The following is a 19,973-nucleotide window of genomic DNA, read 5'->3' as shown; positions in this document are numbered from 1 at the left end:
AAGATCGCTTGATGGGCTGAAGAGTCTCCACTGCTGTGCTAGCTTTCCCTGACCGCTGTCAATCTCTGTGACTATCTGAACAAGTCGCTGCAGATCAAGAAGATCTGAGAGAGAGAGAGGCCAAGATGAGAGGGAGGAAAGGAAGAAGGAAACAGGTTAATATTCTCAGTATCATAACACTAAAGTCCTCCTTCCCCACAAAGCCTTCTCTAAGCATGGACAGTCAAGGAAGCTCACACGTTTCCTTCAAAGGCCAATGCACCTGCCCTCTCGCCTCCAGAGGGGCAGTTGCTCAAGTCTGTGGACTCCTCTGGGAGGAACCGGTCAAGCTGCCAGGGTTTCTTTCCATGGCTAACACAGGGTCGTTGGCTGGCATGTGCCTTCTGTGGCTGTGTGGGGTGGGAACACTGCTTGGGAGAGAAAGGATGTTAGAGCACGGCAGCAGGACAGGACAGGGTCAGCGGGCTTGGGGATAATTACCCAGGGTTCTTTGGGTCACTGTCCCGTGAACTTCCTCCCTTCAGCTTCCTAACCAGCTTCTCACTGCTGCGTCTAATGGAAGCCCGGAGTTTGCTAAAGGAACCACTGCGTTTTAAAGATCCAGTGCCGTCCTGCAAGAAACGTGAACACATGTGAAGCTGCGCTGGCTCTCCCGCCCAAACCCCAACAGGGTGTCAAAACCAAGAGTCAGCATCGTGCTAGCGTGGGTGTCGGGGCCTGGCTGGTACAAGATTCCTATGGGAACAATCAAGTTGACAGAAATCTGTCTGCTTTATTTTCAATCACGACAGTCCAAGATCATGACAACCTTGAAGAAGACATAAATTCAGTTAAACAAATACGTGACAATAGTCTCCAAAGGAAAGTAACTCCAGTGCTGTTTTGAAACAAAAGATATCACACACCAAAAATCTTGAGAGATTAAGGCAGCTTCTAGGAGCACCACTCAAATCAAACCTCACTTTAATAAAAATGTCAGCACCATCTAGAGCTTCTGGGCAGTTGCTTTCACCATTTCATCTAAATGTTTGCTTGTTTAATTTCTATTTATTTATCTTACCAGAGCACTACTCAGCTCCGGTTTGTGGTGGTACAGGGGACTGAACCTGGGACTTTGGAGCCTCAGGCATGAGAGTCTTTTTACATAACCATTATGCTATCTGCCCCTGCCCTAAATGTCTAGTTTACATGTGCTGTTTCTTCAGTGCCTTCTAAAGAATGGTCATGAAATGTCGGTTCTAAGGACAAGTAGTAAAATGCCGGTTCTGAATAAATAACCAAGACCCCTTGCAGAGTAGTGCCTGGCCTTCATCAGCAACAACTCGACATTAACAAGTCAGAGAGCTGGGTATGAAAATCAACAACACAGAGTGAGGAGGTGTACATGGTGACTTTTATTCTTGGGGTCAATCAGTAAGATTAACAGTGCTGCATTCCAGCTAGAGTGAGGAGCTCTACTCAGCAGACAGACACCAGGACACAGGTCAGTTGGAGTGAGTTTATTAGAAGTTAGAAAGACACAGATACACGAGTCACAGAACACTTAGGGATTAGTAGAGAAGAGCAGGATCGCCAAAATGTCGCAGGACGACTACACAGCAGGTGCTCCTGAGCCGGACTCAGGGCCGGCCGGAGCCGGACTCAGGGCCGGCCGAAGCCGGGCTCCCGGGGGCGTCTGAGCACAGCGGGCAGCATAGGCCGGCTCGGAAGGCCTGCTCCCGGTCCCCGCCACCGTCATGCCACTGCAGCCACACCTGGGGACCTAACTAGCACTTACAGAGTGAGCAGCTACCGCTCCTAGGGGGACTCGCGAGTTACAGTCAGTGGGCTCTACTGGTACAGGCGCATCACTAAGTACATGTCTGGCAAAGCTACGAGTATACAGAGAAAAGGAGGCCCCGAGAGGACAGCAGCACCGAAAGGAATGGCCAGTCCCAGAGGTGGAGCTCTGACGGGAATCCTAGGGGATTGCTAAACACGCAGGCAGCACTGGAGAGAGAGGAAAGCTGAAGAAGGAGCCGCCTCATGCAGGAGACAGTGCGAGAGTCACGGGCAGCTAGGCCTGTCGGACAGAAACGAGAGAAAGCCCAGGTGAAACCATGGCAACGAGCCCCTGCCCCCGCGCGCAGCTTGGCCCGCAGAACTGCCAGGTCGCGAACTCGCAGGGCCACCTCCACCACGTAGCCTAGACGCCAGCCCTGCTCCCAGCAGGCCATGTGGGCAGAGCAGGCGCTAAGGCCTGTGGGTATTGCTCCAGGACGAGCGAGAGGACATGGGTGATGACACGGAGGAGGGCGCGTTCATGTTAGCATTATGGTCTCACTGGGCCTCCTGACACCTCAACTGTAAATGTTCTCCCAGAGCTTAGGGTGGACTTTCCCTTAAAAACACCAACATTTGAGACGTTGTGAAACTTTCCAAAACCACTGATTTTAAAAGTCCACAGCACATGTTAAACATGCAGTTGACAGTCCGAAATCAAAGTGGTCGCAGAAGATGGGTTTCCCGGGCCCTGGCTGGGCACAGCCCAGCGGGGGTGGGGCACGGACCACACACAGTGGGACCGCCGCGCTGACTCACCGAGCGACGCTGAGCAAGTCATTTAACCAGCCCGAGCTTCATCTTTCTCATCTTTAAAATGGAAAAATAAAACTTGTTACCAACTCCCCAGGAATGGTGGGGGTTAAGAAGACCTATATTCTCGCTGGGGTTCAGAAAAAGGATGCTACGTGTCCCCATAATGCCTTGGACCGCACTGCTCCTACAGGCCATTCTGTGTCAGAGCTCGGCAGCAGTAGCCTTCTGTGGGGCTTCCCTCAACTAGAACAGCAGAAGGCACAGGGCACACATACACATACTCAGCTGCACCCCCCACTCATGCTCACTTCCCACCCATGGGTTCCGGGGAAGACCAGCTGTAATCCCACCACAGGCCCAGGGAGCCTTGGGCCAACCAGGGCCTGTGGATTTGGAAGCCTTCACAACCTTCTAATACCTTCAGAAACAGGCTGCTTCCCATCCCCACAAAACAAAACATCATTACCTTAAAATCGGGTTTCTAAACAACTGAAGAGCACACTGTGTGGGCCAGCTGAGACAGACACAGTGGAGAGACTCCAAAGAGATCCGCGGCGAGGAGGCGCGGCGGTCTCTCCCCCACCCCATGCCTAACTTGAGTATATTCTTCCTATAATTTTTCAAATATAAAAATTATTCTGTTTCTAGTTAAGTTTATTCCTTTATCCAGTAATTTGGGGCAGAAGTTCAGTGGATTACAAGCTCTTGGTATTAATCACAGAGGGAATAAATGTGAGGAAAATGGTGTAGTGGTGCAGAGCTACTGCCCACGGACTCAGCAGAGAACTGAGGAGTCGGAAGCAAAAGGAAGCAGAGCTGGAAACTGAGCTCTGACCCCTGGGCTGTGAGGTGTCTCCTCGGGGCCTCAGGAGACCAGTGGGAATGCAGCCAACAGGCACCCTTATGTCCTGTGGACACCAAGGTGCCAAGGACTCACACACGTGGTCTCATAGTGAAGTGACCACAGTCCACATGTGTCTTTAATCCACAACATCTGCCTACAGAAGCAGGGCGAGGGCAGAGAACAAAGACTGAATATGGCAACAAATGGCATCTGCAGAGTTTTGAGTCTTTACAAAAGGCTCAAGAACAAAGCTCCTTTTATGTAAGAATGTGTCCAGATACCTCAGAGGAGCCACCAGAATGTCTAGGAAGCTCATGTTGCTAGGTCACATCTGTCACCACGGAGCTGGCCTTAGCTTTGACAGCACTGCCCTTTGCTCCGAGAGTGACCTCTGAATACCAACAACAGTGAAGTGAAAATCTGTGATAGCGAGTCAACAACTGACCTACCCGCCAGGCCACCATCCCTGCCATAAGTGTGCCTGCCAATCAAGGGACACAAAGCTGGGCCCTCTGCTCAGTGCTCAAACTTACAAACGAAACCCCTTCTCAAAAGACTGAAATGTGGGCAGCCAGGAAGTGGCTTGCCCAGGAGAGCGCAAAGACTCAAGTTCCAGTCTCACCACCACATGGGAGACCTGCGGGTGAGACACTTCACCAGGGCGAAACAGAAACGTGCTCTCTCTCCTCCTTTCTTTCTGTCCCTCTATAAAAAGTAATAAAATAAAAGGCTGCGAAGTGATGGAGTCACATAGATGCTAAGCCCCAGCAGTAAACCCTAGTGGGAAAAAAATGTTTATAAATCCTACAAAATAAAAGACTTGGGAAAAGAAAGAAGAAGAAGAAGAGGAAGAGGAAAAAAAAAAAAAAAAACCTTATGTCTATTGTGTTGTTCCAACTGAATACTTCACTCTGTCATTCATGACTGAGTAACTGACCAGCAAAGGAGAAGGTAACAATCCCACCCTATACCCCCCCACACACAAAAAAAAATCGAATGCAGAATCTCCAAAGTAAAAATCCATATGGCAGGCTGAGGAGATATGACACAGGAACACTTACAGCCTCTCATGTCTGAGGCTCTGAAGCCCAGGACCAATTCCATAAGCCAGAACTGAGCAAAAGCACAATGTACGTACTACCTCACTGCAAATGTGAAACTAGTCCGTCTTAGAAAATGCAGCCAACACCCACCCTCCTCCTGAACTGTGACAATTCTAGTGTCGCCATCCTCTCAGCTCCTGGGAAAGGGGCTGCAGGTGGTGGCCAAGCTCTCTGGGAGCCCACCCCTACTGAGCAGACCTCCCCGGGCAACGCAGCTAGCTCCTTCACGCCACCCAGACTCAGAGAATAGAACGCACACAGCTTTCATCACCTCTTACAGGTCACTGCTGGCACTTTCTCAACACATTGGAGCAGTCACAAGGTCTAGGACAAAAGTGTCCCGAGCCCAACGTGAGTCTCTTAAATGGGGTGACATCCTGATGAGGGAGAGAATGTCAGAGGAAGTGAGAGCAGACGTGGAGCTCACTCAGCACGAGTCTGTCTATTGTAAGAACAAGGAGGGAGCTCTGCGCCGCCAAAGATCCCATCCAGGGACCGAGTAGGAAGTACTGACTCAGAAGCGAGATCCTCCAGAGCTTCAGCCTCTGCAGACTGGACAGCCAGGCCCCCCAGGCATACACTGCACGCAGTGAGTGGGTGGTGAGAGCAGATGCTGCGCTGTGGGGTTTGCGATCGAGAATGGCAGCCCTAGGGAGGGTTGCAACCATCTAAAATTCCCCCAAATCAACAGACACCAAAAGGGGAATTCTAGGAAGGTCCAAAACTACAATTTGGCAAAACAATGCACACTGACAACTCATCAAACTGCACCACTACAACTTCAAAAGGCTGGCCAGGGCACCGGGATGAGTGACAGCTAGTCCAGTGTCCCGACCTCCGTGGGCAGAAGCATAGTGCCAGCTCTCTGTACAATAACACACAGCCTCTCCATTTGCAAACCTACTAGAAAGAAAACGCCAGAAGGTCACATGCTCTGCAAGTACAGGGGGAGGGGAAACTCCAGAGGCAAAGCAGCAAAGGGCAGAGGTTTTCCTGCCAGGAGCTGAGGCACTCCGGCGGACCCGTGCTCCAGCCGAGACCTCTGCAACACTGAAGATCAGGGAATGAGAGGGCCCCCTGCACAGGAAGCAGATTCTGGACTAAGGGGACAAAAGGTGTGGCTGACCTAACCATCTTGCTCTTGACCTGCCCTTTTCCGAAAGCAAATTTCCATTCAAACACTTACTTCACTCTCACAAAACCTACTGCAGCTGGTTCAGTGAAAGCAGGAGCACAGGAGTTAGCGATGAAAACGGGCAGGTTAAAAAAGCAGTTAGTTATCTGCCGACTAATCCTAGAGTCAATGAAACCGTGCCGACGCCATGCTGTTAACAAGCGGGACTCGGGTGCGCTAAGTGCAACCTACACAGGGCAGGTCGCCACTTTGGACAAGCAGCAGGTCTCAGGGCTAGCAGATGACCAAAGCCCTCCGTTTAATCTGAGAGAGGCAGAAGAAAAGGTAGGAAGGCCCCACACGGCCAAGACAGACAGACGGACGGACAGATGACAGAGGAGAGGCGCTGGGCGGGCGGCGCTGGGCACTGTACTTACCCCGTTCCACTCTACGCTCATACTCACTTCCTCCCCTCCGTCTGGGCCGCTCTCGTACTTGACCACGTCCAGGCTCTCCCGGCTTCGCCCCTTCTCCATGTGCTCAGGGTCATTCAGCACTTCCGCCACCCTCTGTTTGTGAACATTGTCAAGACCCTGTGAGCCAAGGGCGGATCTGTTAGCACTGAAGCTGCGGCAGGAGTTTCTCACAAGCTAAGCTGCACTAAAACAAATGGCCCTAATCACTGGCAGGAGACAAGTCAGAACAGAGATTCTCGGCAACACCACGCTTCCGATGGGCACGGCCTGGGAGCGCGAAGGTCATGCAAGAGACTTTCATGCCCAAGGCTCTAGGTGAAGGGGGAAGTGAAAGGCAGAAGGCCCAGGACGTCCCCGCACCACTCTTAGTCCGAGCCAACCAGTGCTCGGGTTTAAAAAAAAAAAAGGGAAGAGGGAGTCGGGCGGTAGCGCGGTGGGCTAAGTGCAGGTGGCACAAAGTTCAAGGACCAGCCTAAGGATCCGGGTTCGAGCCCCGGCTCCCCACCTGCAGGAGCGTCGCTTCACAAGCGGTGAAGCAGGTATGCAGGTGTTTATCTTTCTCTCCCCGTCTTCCCCTCCTCTCTCCATTTCTCTCTGTCCTATCCAACAATGACATCAATAACAACAACAACAATAATAACTGCAACAATAAAACAACAAGGGCAACAAAAGGGAATAAATAAATAAATATTTTTTTAAATGGGAAGGAAGCAAAGATTGGTGTATTCTGAGGGAGGGGTATGGTGGGTAAAGCAGTGGGCATGAGGTCCTGAGTCAGACCCCTGGCATCACAAATGCTAGAGTAACGCCTGGGTTCTCCTCTCTCTAATTAATGAAAGGTGTTTGTTTGTTTTAATTTTAATAGCAGGTATCACGGTGGTGCAACTCCGAGGACAATGATGATGAGCAGCTTTCTCCTTTCACAACTTCTGCATTCCTGTACCTGCCGGGAGTCTCCAGTCTAACCATCCTGAGAGCAGCTGAGGCCCCCTGGGGGCTGAAACACAGAGTCCCACCCACACTCCTGGGACACACCCATACAGTGTTTTGGTCTGGCAACCCGGGCAGTAACCCGGGCTCAGTGCTGACACTGAATCCACCACTCCTGGTGGCTTGGAAGCCTCAGGAATGAAAGTCCATTTACATAACCATTACACTATTTCCCTGCTCCTAACTTCTCCCCCTCTATTTTATTTGATAGGACAGAGGGAAAGTGAGAGAGGACAGGGAGATGGGGAGAGAGACACACCTGCAGACTTGCTTCACCACTCGTGAAGCCTCCCCCCTGCAGGTGGAGATGTCGGGCTTGAATCGGGGTGTTTGTACAGAGAGATGTGCGCTATCAGCTGGTCGCGCCACCCCGCCTCCCCGTAAGGGCTTTTAAGTAACATTCTCGTTGTTTGTACGAACTAGAGTAGCACAGATTTTCCCGCGTCCGTGCTAAGCTTTCAGGAGTCTCACAGAAGAGAACTGTGAAGCAGAAGCGCAGACGGACCTGTTTACGTGACCGCATGGCCGCTTCCTCCAGCGTTTCAGCAGCTTCGAATTTGCCTTGACGCCTGTACAGCGCGCCGAGGTTCTTCAAAGTAGTCGTGACCGTTGGGCTGTGGACACACAGAGCTTTTAAGTCACAGTCTTAGAGCCCGGCACACAGGGCTTTAAGTCACAGTCTTAGAGCCCGGCACACAGGGCTTTAAGTCACAGTCTTAGAGCCCGGCACACAGGGCTTTAAGTCACAGTCTTAGAGCCCGGCACACAGGGCTTTAAGTCACAGTCTTAGAGCCCGGCACACAGGGCTTTAAGTCACAGTCTTAGAGCCCGGCACACAGGGCTTTAAGTCACAGTCTTAGAGCCCGGCACACAGGGCTTTAAGTCACAGTCTTAGAGCCCGGCACACAGGGCTTTAAGTCACAGTCTTAGAGCCCGGCACACAGGGCTTTAAGTCACAGTCTTAGAGCACGGCACACAGGGCTTTAAGTCACAGTCTTAGAGCACGGCACACAGGGCTTTAAGTCACAGTCTTAGAGCACGGCACACAGGGCTTTAAGTCACAGTCTTAGAGCACTCGGCACATAATCGAAAGGACTGGCTAATGCTGGAAAACACAGTATTTGCTACATTTCTCTGTTTTTTTCCATTTTTATTTATTTTATCATTGGATAGACAGAGAGAGAAATTGAGAAGGAAGGGGGAGACAGAGAGGGAGAGAGACAGAGACTCCTGCAGCCCTGCTTCATCACTTGTGAAGCTGTCCCCTTCTCGGTGGGGGACGAGGGGCTGGAACCTGAGTTCCTGTGCACCGCGTGGCCGCTCTGCTACATCTCTGACGTTAAGTTCTATCAGGCTCTTTTATCTCAAGTCTCCTCTGCCCATGCCCACTCATGCTACAGGGAATGCTGCCTGGACCCGGCGTTTCCTGTCACACCTCTGCACGAAGTCCTGGTCGGTGGCACTCATTGTGTTCTTTGCAGAACGAAGGCTCAGGCCCTGGTCCCCCTGCCCGTTGGGGCAGTCTGTCTAGGGGCTATGGGCCCACCTCAGCGGTCGGGCAGACTCTGTGCCAAGCAGGCCACTCTGCTGTGCTCACAGGCAGCACTGACACTTGACCGATCCACAAGAGTGAGCGGTGTGATCCTAAGTTAGGTCATGGGTGATCTGGGGCTTGGGGAGCATGGCACTGCGCAGACACACCAGAGTGCATGTGGACACCTCCAGGCTGCCCTCCAGGGAAACACACCTACCTGTCAACCTTACAGGCCTTGTACCAGCCACCATACTCGCCAAAAGAGGTCCCATCCTTTTGCTTTCCCTAAATTGTGAGGAAGAGTGTCAAATGTATTATCTATAACCATGGAGAAAACCTCTCCAAGGAACACATTCTAACTTCACGTCTTTTTTAAAATATGTTTTGTTATCTTTATTTACTGGATAGAGACAGCCAGAAATTGATAGGGAAGGGGAAAATAGAAAGGGAGAGACGGAGAAACACCTGCAGCCCTGCTTAAACACCTGCAGCCCTGCTTTACCACTCATGAAGCTTCCCCCCTGCAGGTGGGGACCAGGGGCTCAAACCGGGTCCTTGCGCACTGTAACATGCTCAAGCAGGTGCGCCACCATCTGGCTCCCCTGTACTCTTTACTTATTTGGATAGAACAGAAAGAAATTGAAAGGGAAGGGGGTATATGTATACAGAAAGAGAGAGAGACCTGCAGCACTGCTTCACCACTTATGAAGCTTTCCCCTTGCAGGTGGGGACCAGGGGCTTGAACTTGGGTCCTTGCAAATGGTAAAATGTGCACTCAACCCGGTGTGCCAAGCCCAGCCCCTTACTTTGCATTCTTCTCTTTCTTCCGCGTGCATCCAAATGGGTTTATTTTCATCTGTGGAAGAAAAAAATAACATGTGAACTGAAGCAAAAGAGAGCTCTCTGGGTGGAAGCTGTCAGATTGCAGTGATCACCAGCTGTTTGCTGGTTTCCTGTCAATCTCCTCAGAATGACACTTCTTGAAAGCTGGGCAGAGTTCATGAGGGAGCGGCCTCAGAACGAAAGGAAGTAGGGGTCTTCCACGTGTAGGACCCTGAGCAGAAAGGGGCACAACCAGTCGTAACAACACTGGGAAGGCAACAGCCGAGAGCTCTGACAAGTGCCACCGCTCCCGGTATAAGGCCTTTCCAGTGCTCACACTCTCACCCAAGGTCTACTCACTCTGGACTATCTGAGTCTGGGACAAGCCCCAGGGAGCTCCCCCGCCCCGCCCCGATCCCCACCCCAGCCACTGACCTCTGAAGTCCTTTGAGAACCACTGAATTAAGAGAACTACTCTGGAAAGTCTCAAAGTCTCTAGGAGCTAGTGCTATGCTATGTCTGAAACAAGCGTGGACTCTGAAGAAAGCTTTGCGGAAAGACAAGAGGCAGAGTCCATCACCCCTCACCTTTCAGCCCACAGCCCACGGGCTCATCCACAGGCCCAGGTGTCCTCTGTGCTCACGGAGGGAATGAGCCCATTAGTCAGAGGCATGCAGACCGTGCTGCTTTCTCTCTGAGAACTACTTGGAAAACTGTCTCTAAAATGTAAAATTAAGTTCCATGTTGAAAAAAACTGATGATTTGGGTATCATTCAAGTTCAAGCAGTGGTGTTTTTGGTGGTGTTTACTATTTTTACTTATTCATTTATTTTGGATAGGCAGAGAGAGAAATTGAGAGGTAAGTGGAAGACAGGGTAGAGAGAGAGACCTACAGCGTATCTCGTGAAGTTTCCCCCTTACAAGTAGTGACGGGACTTGAACCCACCCCTTGTACACATAGTGCGTGTGTGTTCAACCATGAGCCCCTTGTCTTCTCAAAGATTTATTATTATTTATTTATGAGAGAGAGAGAGAGAGAGAAGAGAACTATAGCATCACTCTGGTCCATGAGATGTCAGGAATTGAACCCAGGACCCCGTACTGAAAAATTCAACACATGGGGGAAAGTGCAGATGGCACGAATGGCAAGGACTGGTGTAAGGATCCCGGTTCAAGCCCCTGGCTCCCCAACTGCAGGCAAGTCACTTCCCAAGCAGTGAAGCAGGTCTACAGGTGTCTATCTTTCTCTTCCCGTCTTCCCGTCTTCCCCTCCTCTCTCAATTTTTCTGTCCTATCCAGTAACAACAGCAATAAAAACAGCAAGGGAACAAAATGGGAAAAATGGCCTCCAGGAGCAGTGGATTTATAGTGCAGGCCCTGAGCCCCAGCAATAAAGCTGGAGGTCAAAAAAAATTTTTTTTCAATACATTATCCACTGTACCACCTCCTGGGCTGTCCTGTGTGGGGTGTTTTCAACATGAACTGTCCACAAACTCGCTGCTAATACAAATATCGTAACACCGATTTCATCGATAGCTCTTCATCTTTAAGCTTTAATAGGCTTATGAAGTAGAAGTGCACGCTGAAGCTGGGTAGTGGCACACCAGTAAAGCACACGTCCCAGTGCCTAAGGATCCGGGCTGAAGATCCCAGTCCCACCTATGGGGGGAAGCGGAGTTGCAGTTGTCTCTCTTCCTCCCTCCCTACTTCTGTCTCTATTAGACAGAAAGGAAAGATTAAAAAATAAGTGTGGGGGCGGAGGGGAGACAGCACGATGGTTCTGCAAACAGACTCTCACGCCTGAGGCTCCAAAGTCCCAGGTTCAATCCCCCGCACCACCATAAGCCAAAGCTGAACAGTGCTCTGGTTAAAAAATAAATAAGTGTGGGGCATAAGTATGGGGCTGGGGGGGTGGGGGGGTACAGCTGCCTTTCCGAACCTCCACCTTCATCTCCTGCAGTGCTGAGGAATGAGCCAGAATCTCCAGCATCAATAATACCGCTACTATTTTTTTTTTTTTAAGATTTATTTTCTTATTTCATGAAAGAAGAAAAGGCCAGATCACTATGGCACATGCTATGGGATACAGCAAACGTGGGACTCCTTGCTTTTGAGCTTCGTACCTGACCCATTGTGCCACCTCCTGAGTCACTCCAGCTTATTTTAAATGGATCTCCTTGAGGAGGAAACAGAAGGAGAAACCGCGAAGCACTGCCCCACTGTACCTGGAGCTGTGCCGCTGCCACCCACAGTGCTGCTCCACGCATGCTAAGGCCTACACTCTACCGGCTACCCTTCCTAGTCTCTGCATATGCAGCTTATCTGCTGAGGAAAAGGGAAGCATGCCTTACCGTCAACAGAACCAAACTCCCTTTCATGCGCACGAGTGAGAATCTCTTTGTATAGTGTCTCAGCTTGCTTGAACTTTCCTTGCTTCAGATAGCAGGATGCCTTCAAAGAACAGAAAGCCTTAAATGGAGAGGGAACACACACTGGGCCGGACCTATGGGTCAGGCCACCAAGCAGGCTGACTGCGGAGAAAGCTGGCCCTTAGCCACATACCAGGTTATTTTTCGTCTTGGCCACATTGGGGTCATCAGGCCCCAGTTTTGTCTGGTAGATCTCCAGGGCTCTCTGATAGTAATATTCCACTTCCTCATACTTGCCCTGGTTCTGGCACAGCAGGGCCAAATTATTTAACTGCTTCGCAACATCAGGGTGATCCTTTCCCAGAACCTAGGAGCAAAAGAAGACAGGAAAAAAAAAAAAAAACATAAACACTATGTGGTGGTCCAGGAGATAGCACAGGGGGGCAGCGTTGGGCCCTCAGGCATGAAATTCTTAAGTGAGACCCCTAGCAACACAAGTGTCAGAGGGTTCTCTCTGTCCTTTTTCATTCTAATAAATACACCTTTAAAAATAGGGTGGGAGAGATAGCATAATGGTTATGCAAAGAGACTCTCTTCCCTGAGGCTCCAAAGTCCCAGGTTCAAACCCCCTGCACACCACATAAGCCAGACCTGAGCAGTGGTGTTTCTCTCCCTCTCTATCTCTCTCAAAAATAAAATAAAATATTTTTAAGAAGTAATAAATAAGAGACAGTGGGTGGTTAATATACACAATGACCTGGGTCAGAGACCCCGCTCCCCCCTTGCAGGGGGCATGCATCACAAGCAATGAAACAAATACTGCTGGTGTCTCTTATCTCCCCCTGGGTCAGAGACCCCGCTCCCCACTTGCAGGGGGCATGCATCACAAGCAATGAAACAAATACTGCTAGTGTCTCTTATCTCCCCCTGGGTCAGAGGCCCCGCTCCCCCCTTGCAGGGGGCATGCATCACAAGCAATGAAACAAATACTGCTGGTGTCTCTTATCTCCCCCATGCTCTCAACTTCTCTGTTTTATCAAAAAGAAAAAAAGTAACTGGTAAGAGCTGGGAAATAGCAAAATGATTAGGGAAAAAAAGGCTTTCATTCTTGAGGGTCTGAAACTACAAGTTCAGTCCGCAGCAGCACTATAATCCAGAGCTGAGCAATGCTCTGATAAAATAAATAAATAAATAAATAAATAAAGGGGCCAGGTGGTAGCGCAGAGGGTTAAGCGCACACGGCTTAAGTGCGAGGACCGGCGCACGGATTCTGGTTCAAGTCCCCGGCTCCCCACCTACAGGTGGGTTGCCTCACAAGCGGTGAAGCAGGTCTACAGGTGTCTATCTTTCTCTCCCCCTCTCTGCCTTCCCCTCTTTCTCTTGATTTCTCTCTGTCCTATCCAACAACAACAGCAATGGCAACAATAACAAGGGAAAAACAACAAAACGGGAAAAACAACAAAGTGGGAAAAAATGGCCTCCAGGAGCAGTGGATTTGTAGTGTAGGCACGGAGCCCCAGCAATAACCCTGGAGGCAAAAAATAAAACAATACACACACACACACACACACACACGTAAAACAAACAAAAAAAAATTAAGGGGCCGGGTATTGACACACCTGGCTGAGCGCACATATTACAATGCGAAAAGACCCGGATTCGAGTCCCCAGCCCCCACCTGCAGGGGGAAAGCTTTGCAAGTGGTGAAACAGTGCAGCAGGTGTCTCTCTGTCTCTCTCCCTCTCTATCTCCCCCCTCCCTCTTGGTTTCTGGCTGTCTCTATCCAATAAATAAATAAAGATAATAAAAAATATTTTCTAGTGGTCTGGGAGGTGGCGCAGTGGTAAAGTTTTGGATTCTCAAGCGTGAGGTCACGAGTTCAATACCCGGCAGCACATGTGCCAAAGTGATGTCTGGTTCTTTCTCTCTCCTCCTATCTTTCTCATAAATAAATAAAATCTTTAAATATATTTTTTTTTCTAAATATTTACTCCGTTTTGTTGCCCTTGTTCTATTGTAGTTATTGTTGTTACTGATGTCGTTATTGTTAGAAAGGACAGAGAGAAATAGAGAGAGGAGGGGAAGAGAAAGATAGACACCTGCAGACCTGCTTCACCGCTTGTGAAGCGACTCCCCTGCAGGTGGGGAGCCGGGGGCTTGAACTGGGATCCTTACGCTGGTCCTTGCGCTTTGTGCCACCTGAATAAAAAAAGTATTTTTAAAAGTAAAATAAAATAAAAATAAATTAAAATAAAAAGAACACAATATTTGCTTCACTGCTATCTACACCAATCTTTCTCGCAGCCCTAGCCAAGCCTCACAGTCCAGGAGGAAGCAATGAAGTACTGAACACTCAGTATGAGGTTAACTGTTTGAGCCCTGACATCACATGCCAGAGTGATGCTCTGTTTCTATCACTAATGAATATTTTATTGTTACTGTTATTTACTTATTTATTTTTACCAGAGCACTGCTCAGCTCTGGTTTATGGTGGTGTGGAGGATTGACCCTGGGACTTCAGAGCCTCGGGCATGAGAGTTTCTTTGCATAACCACTATGCTATCTAACCCCGCTCCTCCTGAATAAATAAATATTTAAAAGAAACAAGAAAGGGAAATAGCATAGTGGTTATGTAAAAGGCTTTCATGTCTGAGGATGTGAAGATGCAGCTTCGCCGCCTCAAATCACCGTAAGCCAGAGCTGAGTGGCACTTTGGTAAAGCAAAAATGAAAGGAAGGAGGGATGGAGAGAGGGGGAAAGATGGACTAGGACTCACTTCCAAGACAGCAGTCTTTAATGCATTCGCCAAGCCCCGGCACCTCATCAAAGAACAGGAATAAATAAAGGATCCTTGTCTTAAGATCACAGGTACCGTCCCAAAGAGGACCTACACAAGACATCCATCCCATGGGCACATGCGCCCAGACGGGAGCCCACGTGTCTGTGACAGCTGTCACACAGTCACACTGGGAGCCGCTACGTGTTTATCTTTCTCCCCGCTCAGCTCTGGCATATGCTGGTGCCAGTATTGAAGCTGGGTCCTCAGGCGTGAAAGTCTGCCGTACTACTAACGGTGCAGCCTCCCCGGCGTAGCTCGTCACCCAGAACCTCAAGACCATGTAGTGCGCCGCAGGGACAGAGACCAGTGACACTGACCTCACCAGCGTCCTCAGCTAGGCCATAGCCCTGGCAGTCATTTGATGTCTTCGGCATGATAACATACTCTTAGAGACAGAAAGGTAAAGAGAAAGAAGCCACACACCAAGGCTTCCTAAAGTGCCATGGGGGCGGGCTTGAACCAGGGTCACACACGTGGCGAAATGCACCAAGACCATAGAAACCCCCTGGTCCCCACAGGCGAGGCCAGACCGGGGGCATCCGTGTCTCCACCTGGTTCTAGTGAGTCAGAAGCAAACTCTGTCCAGCAAACAGCTGACCATAACCCAGTACAGCACACCCGCACCTGTGAGCAGAGGCCCCGGGCCCACCTTTTCTCTGATCTCCAGCGCCCGTTTGCACAGTGGCTCCGCTTCCTTGTACTTCCCTCTCTTGCCGTAAAGCACTGCAAGGTTGTTCAGAGTGGCAGCCACCTGCCAACACAGAGGGAACCGTCAACAGAAAAGGAGGGTGGCAGAGACCTGGACACCAGGCACCAGGCAGGACACCCACAGGGACACAAGTGCTCTGGGTAAGGAGGAGGGTGCGGCTCAGATAAAAGCGAGGAACAATTGACCAGAATAGAGACGGATTGTATGACGCGGCATTGCAGAGAACTGAAATGGAACAAATCAACGCCAACAACGGATCTTGGTTTTCTCAAATTTGAATGGAAGCGGCAAGTCACCGAAACAGAACTGTATGCAAATCCGACCAGATTTCGGTAAAAAGACAACACAAATTGTGAGGAAGCAATTTACAGGAGAACATGCGATTTGATTCTCATCAAATGATGCAGCGTGTGACCCCTTGGGGGCGGGGAGAGGCGCCCAGGGCACGGCGCCGTGCTGACCTGGCCCAGCTCCAGTGTGTGTGTGGCTGCGTGCAGTGCCTACCTGCACCATGAGCAGAAGGCAGCTCTTGGCCTCCCTGTTGAGTGAGTTTAATGTTAAAGTGAGTCGGTAGGATCACATGCGAGGGGCACAGGCAGAAGCAGAGAAAGAGCCGGTCTACGAACCGCAGGGTGGTCCTTGCCCAGTGTCTTCTCGCGGATGGCCAGAGCATCATTCAGCAGATTAGCTGCGTCTTTGTATTTGTTCTGGTCTCTAAATGGAAAACAGTCACTCAGTGTCCCAGCTGCAGCTTACCATGTCGTTTGAAAAATACAGTCCTGGAACTCCAGGAATAAAAAGCCAAGTACCCCTCTATGCAAAGAATGAAGCTCTAAGACTTTTAAAGGCAGTACTGTAGCAACTAGAAACACCCCGAGAACAGAGCTCTGCACCAGGAGCTACAATGAACATGGGGGCAAAGGGACCTGGTTCCGAGCTGCTCAGCGCTTGACCCTGCAACAAGCCTGCAGAGGTGGACCATTACCACATCGAGCGGGAGGACTCGCACTGTGGGCAGGGGCTTCACGTGGAGTCAGACAGAAGAGTCCAGGATCTGAGCTTGGGTCTTAGTGGCTGGATGGTTTGGAGACATAGGCCTCTCCTGGGGCTCCAGCCAGCCGCAAAGCCTGTTTATTCCCCACCCAACAGAGCTGCCACAGAATTAAAGAAGATACTGATACTCTGTCTGGATGCTGAAAAAGCCTTATTAAGAACAAATACAGGACCAGTGCAACAGCTCACTTGGACAGTGCACCACCCAAGCCCTGTTTGAGCTGATATAGCCTCTCACTCTCTGCCACTCGACCTCTGTCCCTATCTGCAAAGACTCAATCTCTCTGTGTGTATGTGTGTGTCTGTCTGTCTGTCTCTCTCAACCCAGAAGGTGGTACGGTAGATGAAATGTTCGACTGGCCGGCCTGAGGTCCCGAGTTCAATCTCTGGCAGCACAGGTACCAAAGTGCTACTCCTTGTCCTTGCTCTAGTTTTTACTATACTCCTTGCCTGGAGGGAAGTGAACGGTGGCTAGCAAGGTGTCTCCAACACACCTCCAAAACGTCTGAAGTAACGGCAGGAGGCTCAGCTCTGGAGCTCACAGAACCTGCAGGGAAGAGCCCAACACTCCAGACGCCACAGTGGTGCACATGGTCAGGTGTGTACTCTATCAGCTGAGCTATCTCCCAACCCTCTAACTAAATCTCGTTAAAGTCGCTGGCTGTCTGAAGAGGAGTGAGAAAGCTGGCCAGGTGGCTGAAGAAGATTTACAACAGCACGTTTTTAGGAGACGGCCTATTAAGAAGCAAGGTAGTCACCAGGCTGAAGTATGAGCCCTCACCTGTACACCAGCGCCAGGATGTTGAGCATGGTGGCCACGTCGGGGTGGTCGTGGCCGGACGTCTTCTCCAGGTCCTCGAGCGCCTGCTTGCAGAGTGGCACGGCCACCTCGTAGCGGCCCTGTGAGGCGTACTGGATGACCAGGTTGTGCAGCGTGCGCAGGCGCGCCGGGATCTCGTAGCCCCCCTGCTGCGCTGCAGCTGCCGCACTGCTCTGCTGCTGCTGGACTGCAGAGAGAGCCCCGTCAGCACACGGGCTCCGGGGACACCACGCAAGTCTGACACTCCCAAGACCAGCTGGGTTTCACCAGTTCCTTGGAAGGGGCAGTGCAAGCTCCCCCAGAGGGCAGAGAGCACGCTGGGACCAGGAACACCGACGAGGAGAAGTGGCCCTGCCCTTTCCGCACCAAGAACATGGATGGCATCTGGACATAGACGGCACACAAGAATGTTCCCTAGGGGCTGCTCCAGCTGTGTGCCAACAAGCCCAACTGTCCGCAATTCTCTGAGGAAGCACCAGGCAATCTGGCCTGGCCTGGGAGGCCGGCTCTGGGGGTAGCCCATCAGGACCCTCCACCCGGGGTACATGCCATGCCCAGGCCCCACAGCCACTTACTTCCTTGGCCAGGGTCGTCATCGTCATTCGGGAAAAGGTCATCCAGAGGCTCTTTGGAAGAATCAGAGTCTTTGTCCTCCTAGAAAAGTGACCCACGACAGTCTCAGGCTCGCCAGTGCTGTGAGTCCTACACCGGCAGCCAGATATGAATTTCACCTTAAATAAAGATCTTCAAAAATGTGCTGTTTTAAAGACTGACTGTAAGACTGTCTACAATCGGATCTTTCCACCATTTTAGCAAATACTAAAAATATGAAAATAAAACAAAGAGAAAAGAAAACTTGCTAGACTATTAACTCTGGGGTCTCGGCATGGAAATCTTGTGTAACAAGCACGCAATCTCCCCCTCGACTAGAATGCAAATGCAGAACTCGGTCAAGGAGACAACCCAGTGACCGTGTATAGGAACTGCATGTGCAAGTCCTGGTACCACATACTCCCAAGCTGAGTCACGCTCTGGTCTCTCTCAATTATGTAAATAGATAAATCTGTTTAAAATTAGAAACGGAAAAGAAATGAACACCAAAAGGGCATCTGTCCACTTGTGTTCTCAGGAAACTGAAGGAGGGTGGCAGAACCTAAAAGTGCTTTGGAAAACAAGTCTGTAGAAACAGACAAAACTAGCAGCTCTGAAAGCATGAAAGTGGAAGGTTAAGTCCCTCTGCCCCAGCCCTGGGTTGGCCGCAGGAGCCCCTAGGGCCAAGAGAAAGCTCCCAGCTCCCAACACCTGTGGCTCCTGTCTCCCCAGGGATGGGGAAGAAGGCAGAACTTGACCAAGAGAAAACAAGCAGCATCGCCCTGGGACAGAGAACTGTCTGCCTCTGGAAGGGACGGTGTGAGCAGCACACGGCCGGCGTCACTGCTACCCATTCCTGTCTGGTGCCTCGTCCAGACACGCCCGTGAGGAAGCCACAGAGACAATGAGCACAGGGGCGCGTGGCCTTCAGGGCTGATGGAGTCCAGGGTGCCCCTAGCCCTGGGTTTCAGAGCAGACCCTCACACTGAGCCCTGTGCCCAGCAGCAGCAGGGAGAGGGACCAGAGCTATGCCCTGACTCTCAAACATGCTTCAGAGGAAACACCCAGCAAGAAGAGGGCACTGTGAACTCACCTGACCCTTACTATAAGTTGGACAAAATGCTTACAACGCTCAAAGTTTGGGGGTGAGTAGCACTGGCAAAGCAGAGGCAGAAGGAGCGGCAGCACAGCACCAGAGGCCCCGGCACCACAGCACCGCCACGTAGCACCAGCTCAAGCCTGGCCACAAGCACGACCATGCAGGCACCCTACCCGGTGAGCTCTCTCTACAGGCCAGCAACACTGATGTCCTGGTCTGGCAGATATGCTGCTGTGGACGACTGAATCACCCTCCTCACCCACCCTCAAAAAGGCCTATGCTAAAGCTCTAAGCACCAGATAAGCCAGCAGTGAGCACTGCTCTCATAAAAACAAAGCAAAGAATATTTTTTAAAATGTTAATGATTCTTAAAAGAAAAGAAAGAAAAAAAAATCAAGATCTTTGAGTCCACTAATATTTGAGGGGCCAGAAGACAAGCTGGGAAGAAGACAAGGAGGAAGGGGCGGTGGCGGCAGCGGCCAGCCAGGGAGGTGGTGGGAGAGCTGAGCTGTGCTGGGCCAGAAGCAGAAGAGGGAGCTTGAGGTTTCTGCACATTACAGTGCACAAGAACCTGGGTTCAAACCCCTGGTCTCCAAAACCCCTGGTCTCCATCTGCAGTGGAAGATTCGTAAGTGGTGAAGCAGTGCTGCAAGTGGCTCTCCCTCCCCCTCTATCTCCCTTGCCCCATAAATTTCTCTGGGTCTCTATCCAAAATAATAATAATAAAAAAAAGGGAGTTGGGTGTTGCACAGCGGGTTAAGCACAGGTGGCGCGAAGCGCAAGGACCTGCGTAAGAATCCCGGTTCGTGCCCCCTGCTCCCCACCTGCAGGGGAGTCACTTCAAAGGCGAAGCAGGTCTGCAGGTGTCTCTCTTTCTCTCCCCGTCTTCCCTTCCTCTCTCCATTTCTCTCTGTCCTATCCAACAACAACAACATCAATAACAACAATAATAACTACAACAATAAAACAACAAGGGCAACAAAAGGGAATACATATTTTAAAAAATAATTTTAAAAAAAGACTGAATTTTTTT

At 50.6% G+C, this 19,973-nt stretch overlaps 1 protein-coding gene across 22 annotated transcripts in view; it reads right to left on the bottom strand.

Moving 5' to 3' along the window:
- The window catches only part of LOC103109307 (kinesin light chain 1), a 67,666-nt gene that overhangs the window by 8,592 nt on the left and 39,101 nt on the right, over positions 1-19,973 (bottom strand). For 4 of the 22 annotated variants that reach the window (XR_009547236.1, XM_060181134.1, XM_060181131.1 and 1 more), the window contains exons 4-14: positions 17,826-17,904; positions 17,212-17,437; positions 16,004-16,091; positions 15,318-15,419; positions 12,023-12,196; positions 11,812-11,911; positions 9,445-9,494; positions 8,856-8,923; positions 7,610-7,718; positions 6,076-6,231; positions 481-611 (exon numbers count right to left, since the gene is read on the bottom strand). Coding sequence is in view for 21 of the 22 variants with exons in the window: in XM_060181134.1 (XP_060037117.1) it covers positions 481-611; positions 6,076-6,231; positions 7,610-7,718; positions 8,856-8,923; positions 9,445-9,494; positions 11,812-11,911; positions 12,023-12,196; positions 15,318-15,419; positions 16,004-16,091; positions 17,212-17,437; positions 17,826-17,904 (1,283 nt within the window). In the remaining variant the exon portion in view is untranslated. Of the gene's footprint in view, positions 1-480; positions 612-1,378; positions 2,063-2,580; positions 2,632-6,075; positions 6,232-7,609; positions 7,719-8,855; positions 8,924-9,444; positions 9,495-11,811; positions 11,912-12,022; positions 12,197-15,317; positions 15,420-16,003; positions 16,092-17,211; positions 17,438-17,825; positions 17,905-19,973 lie in introns of those variants that run through there. The other 18 variants (XM_007518353.3, XM_060181141.1, XM_060181135.1 and 15 more) reach the window with 14 other exon arrangements.

This window comes from Erinaceus europaeus, chromosome 22, assembly GCF_950295315.1.
Source record: "Erinaceus europaeus chromosome 22, mEriEur2.1, whole genome shotgun sequence".
Lineage (NCBI taxonomy): Eukaryota > Metazoa > Chordata > Mammalia > Eulipotyphla > Erinaceidae > Erinaceus > Erinaceus europaeus.
Note: the sequence above shows the minus strand (reverse complement) of the source record. Positions and strands in the feature narration are given on the sequence as shown.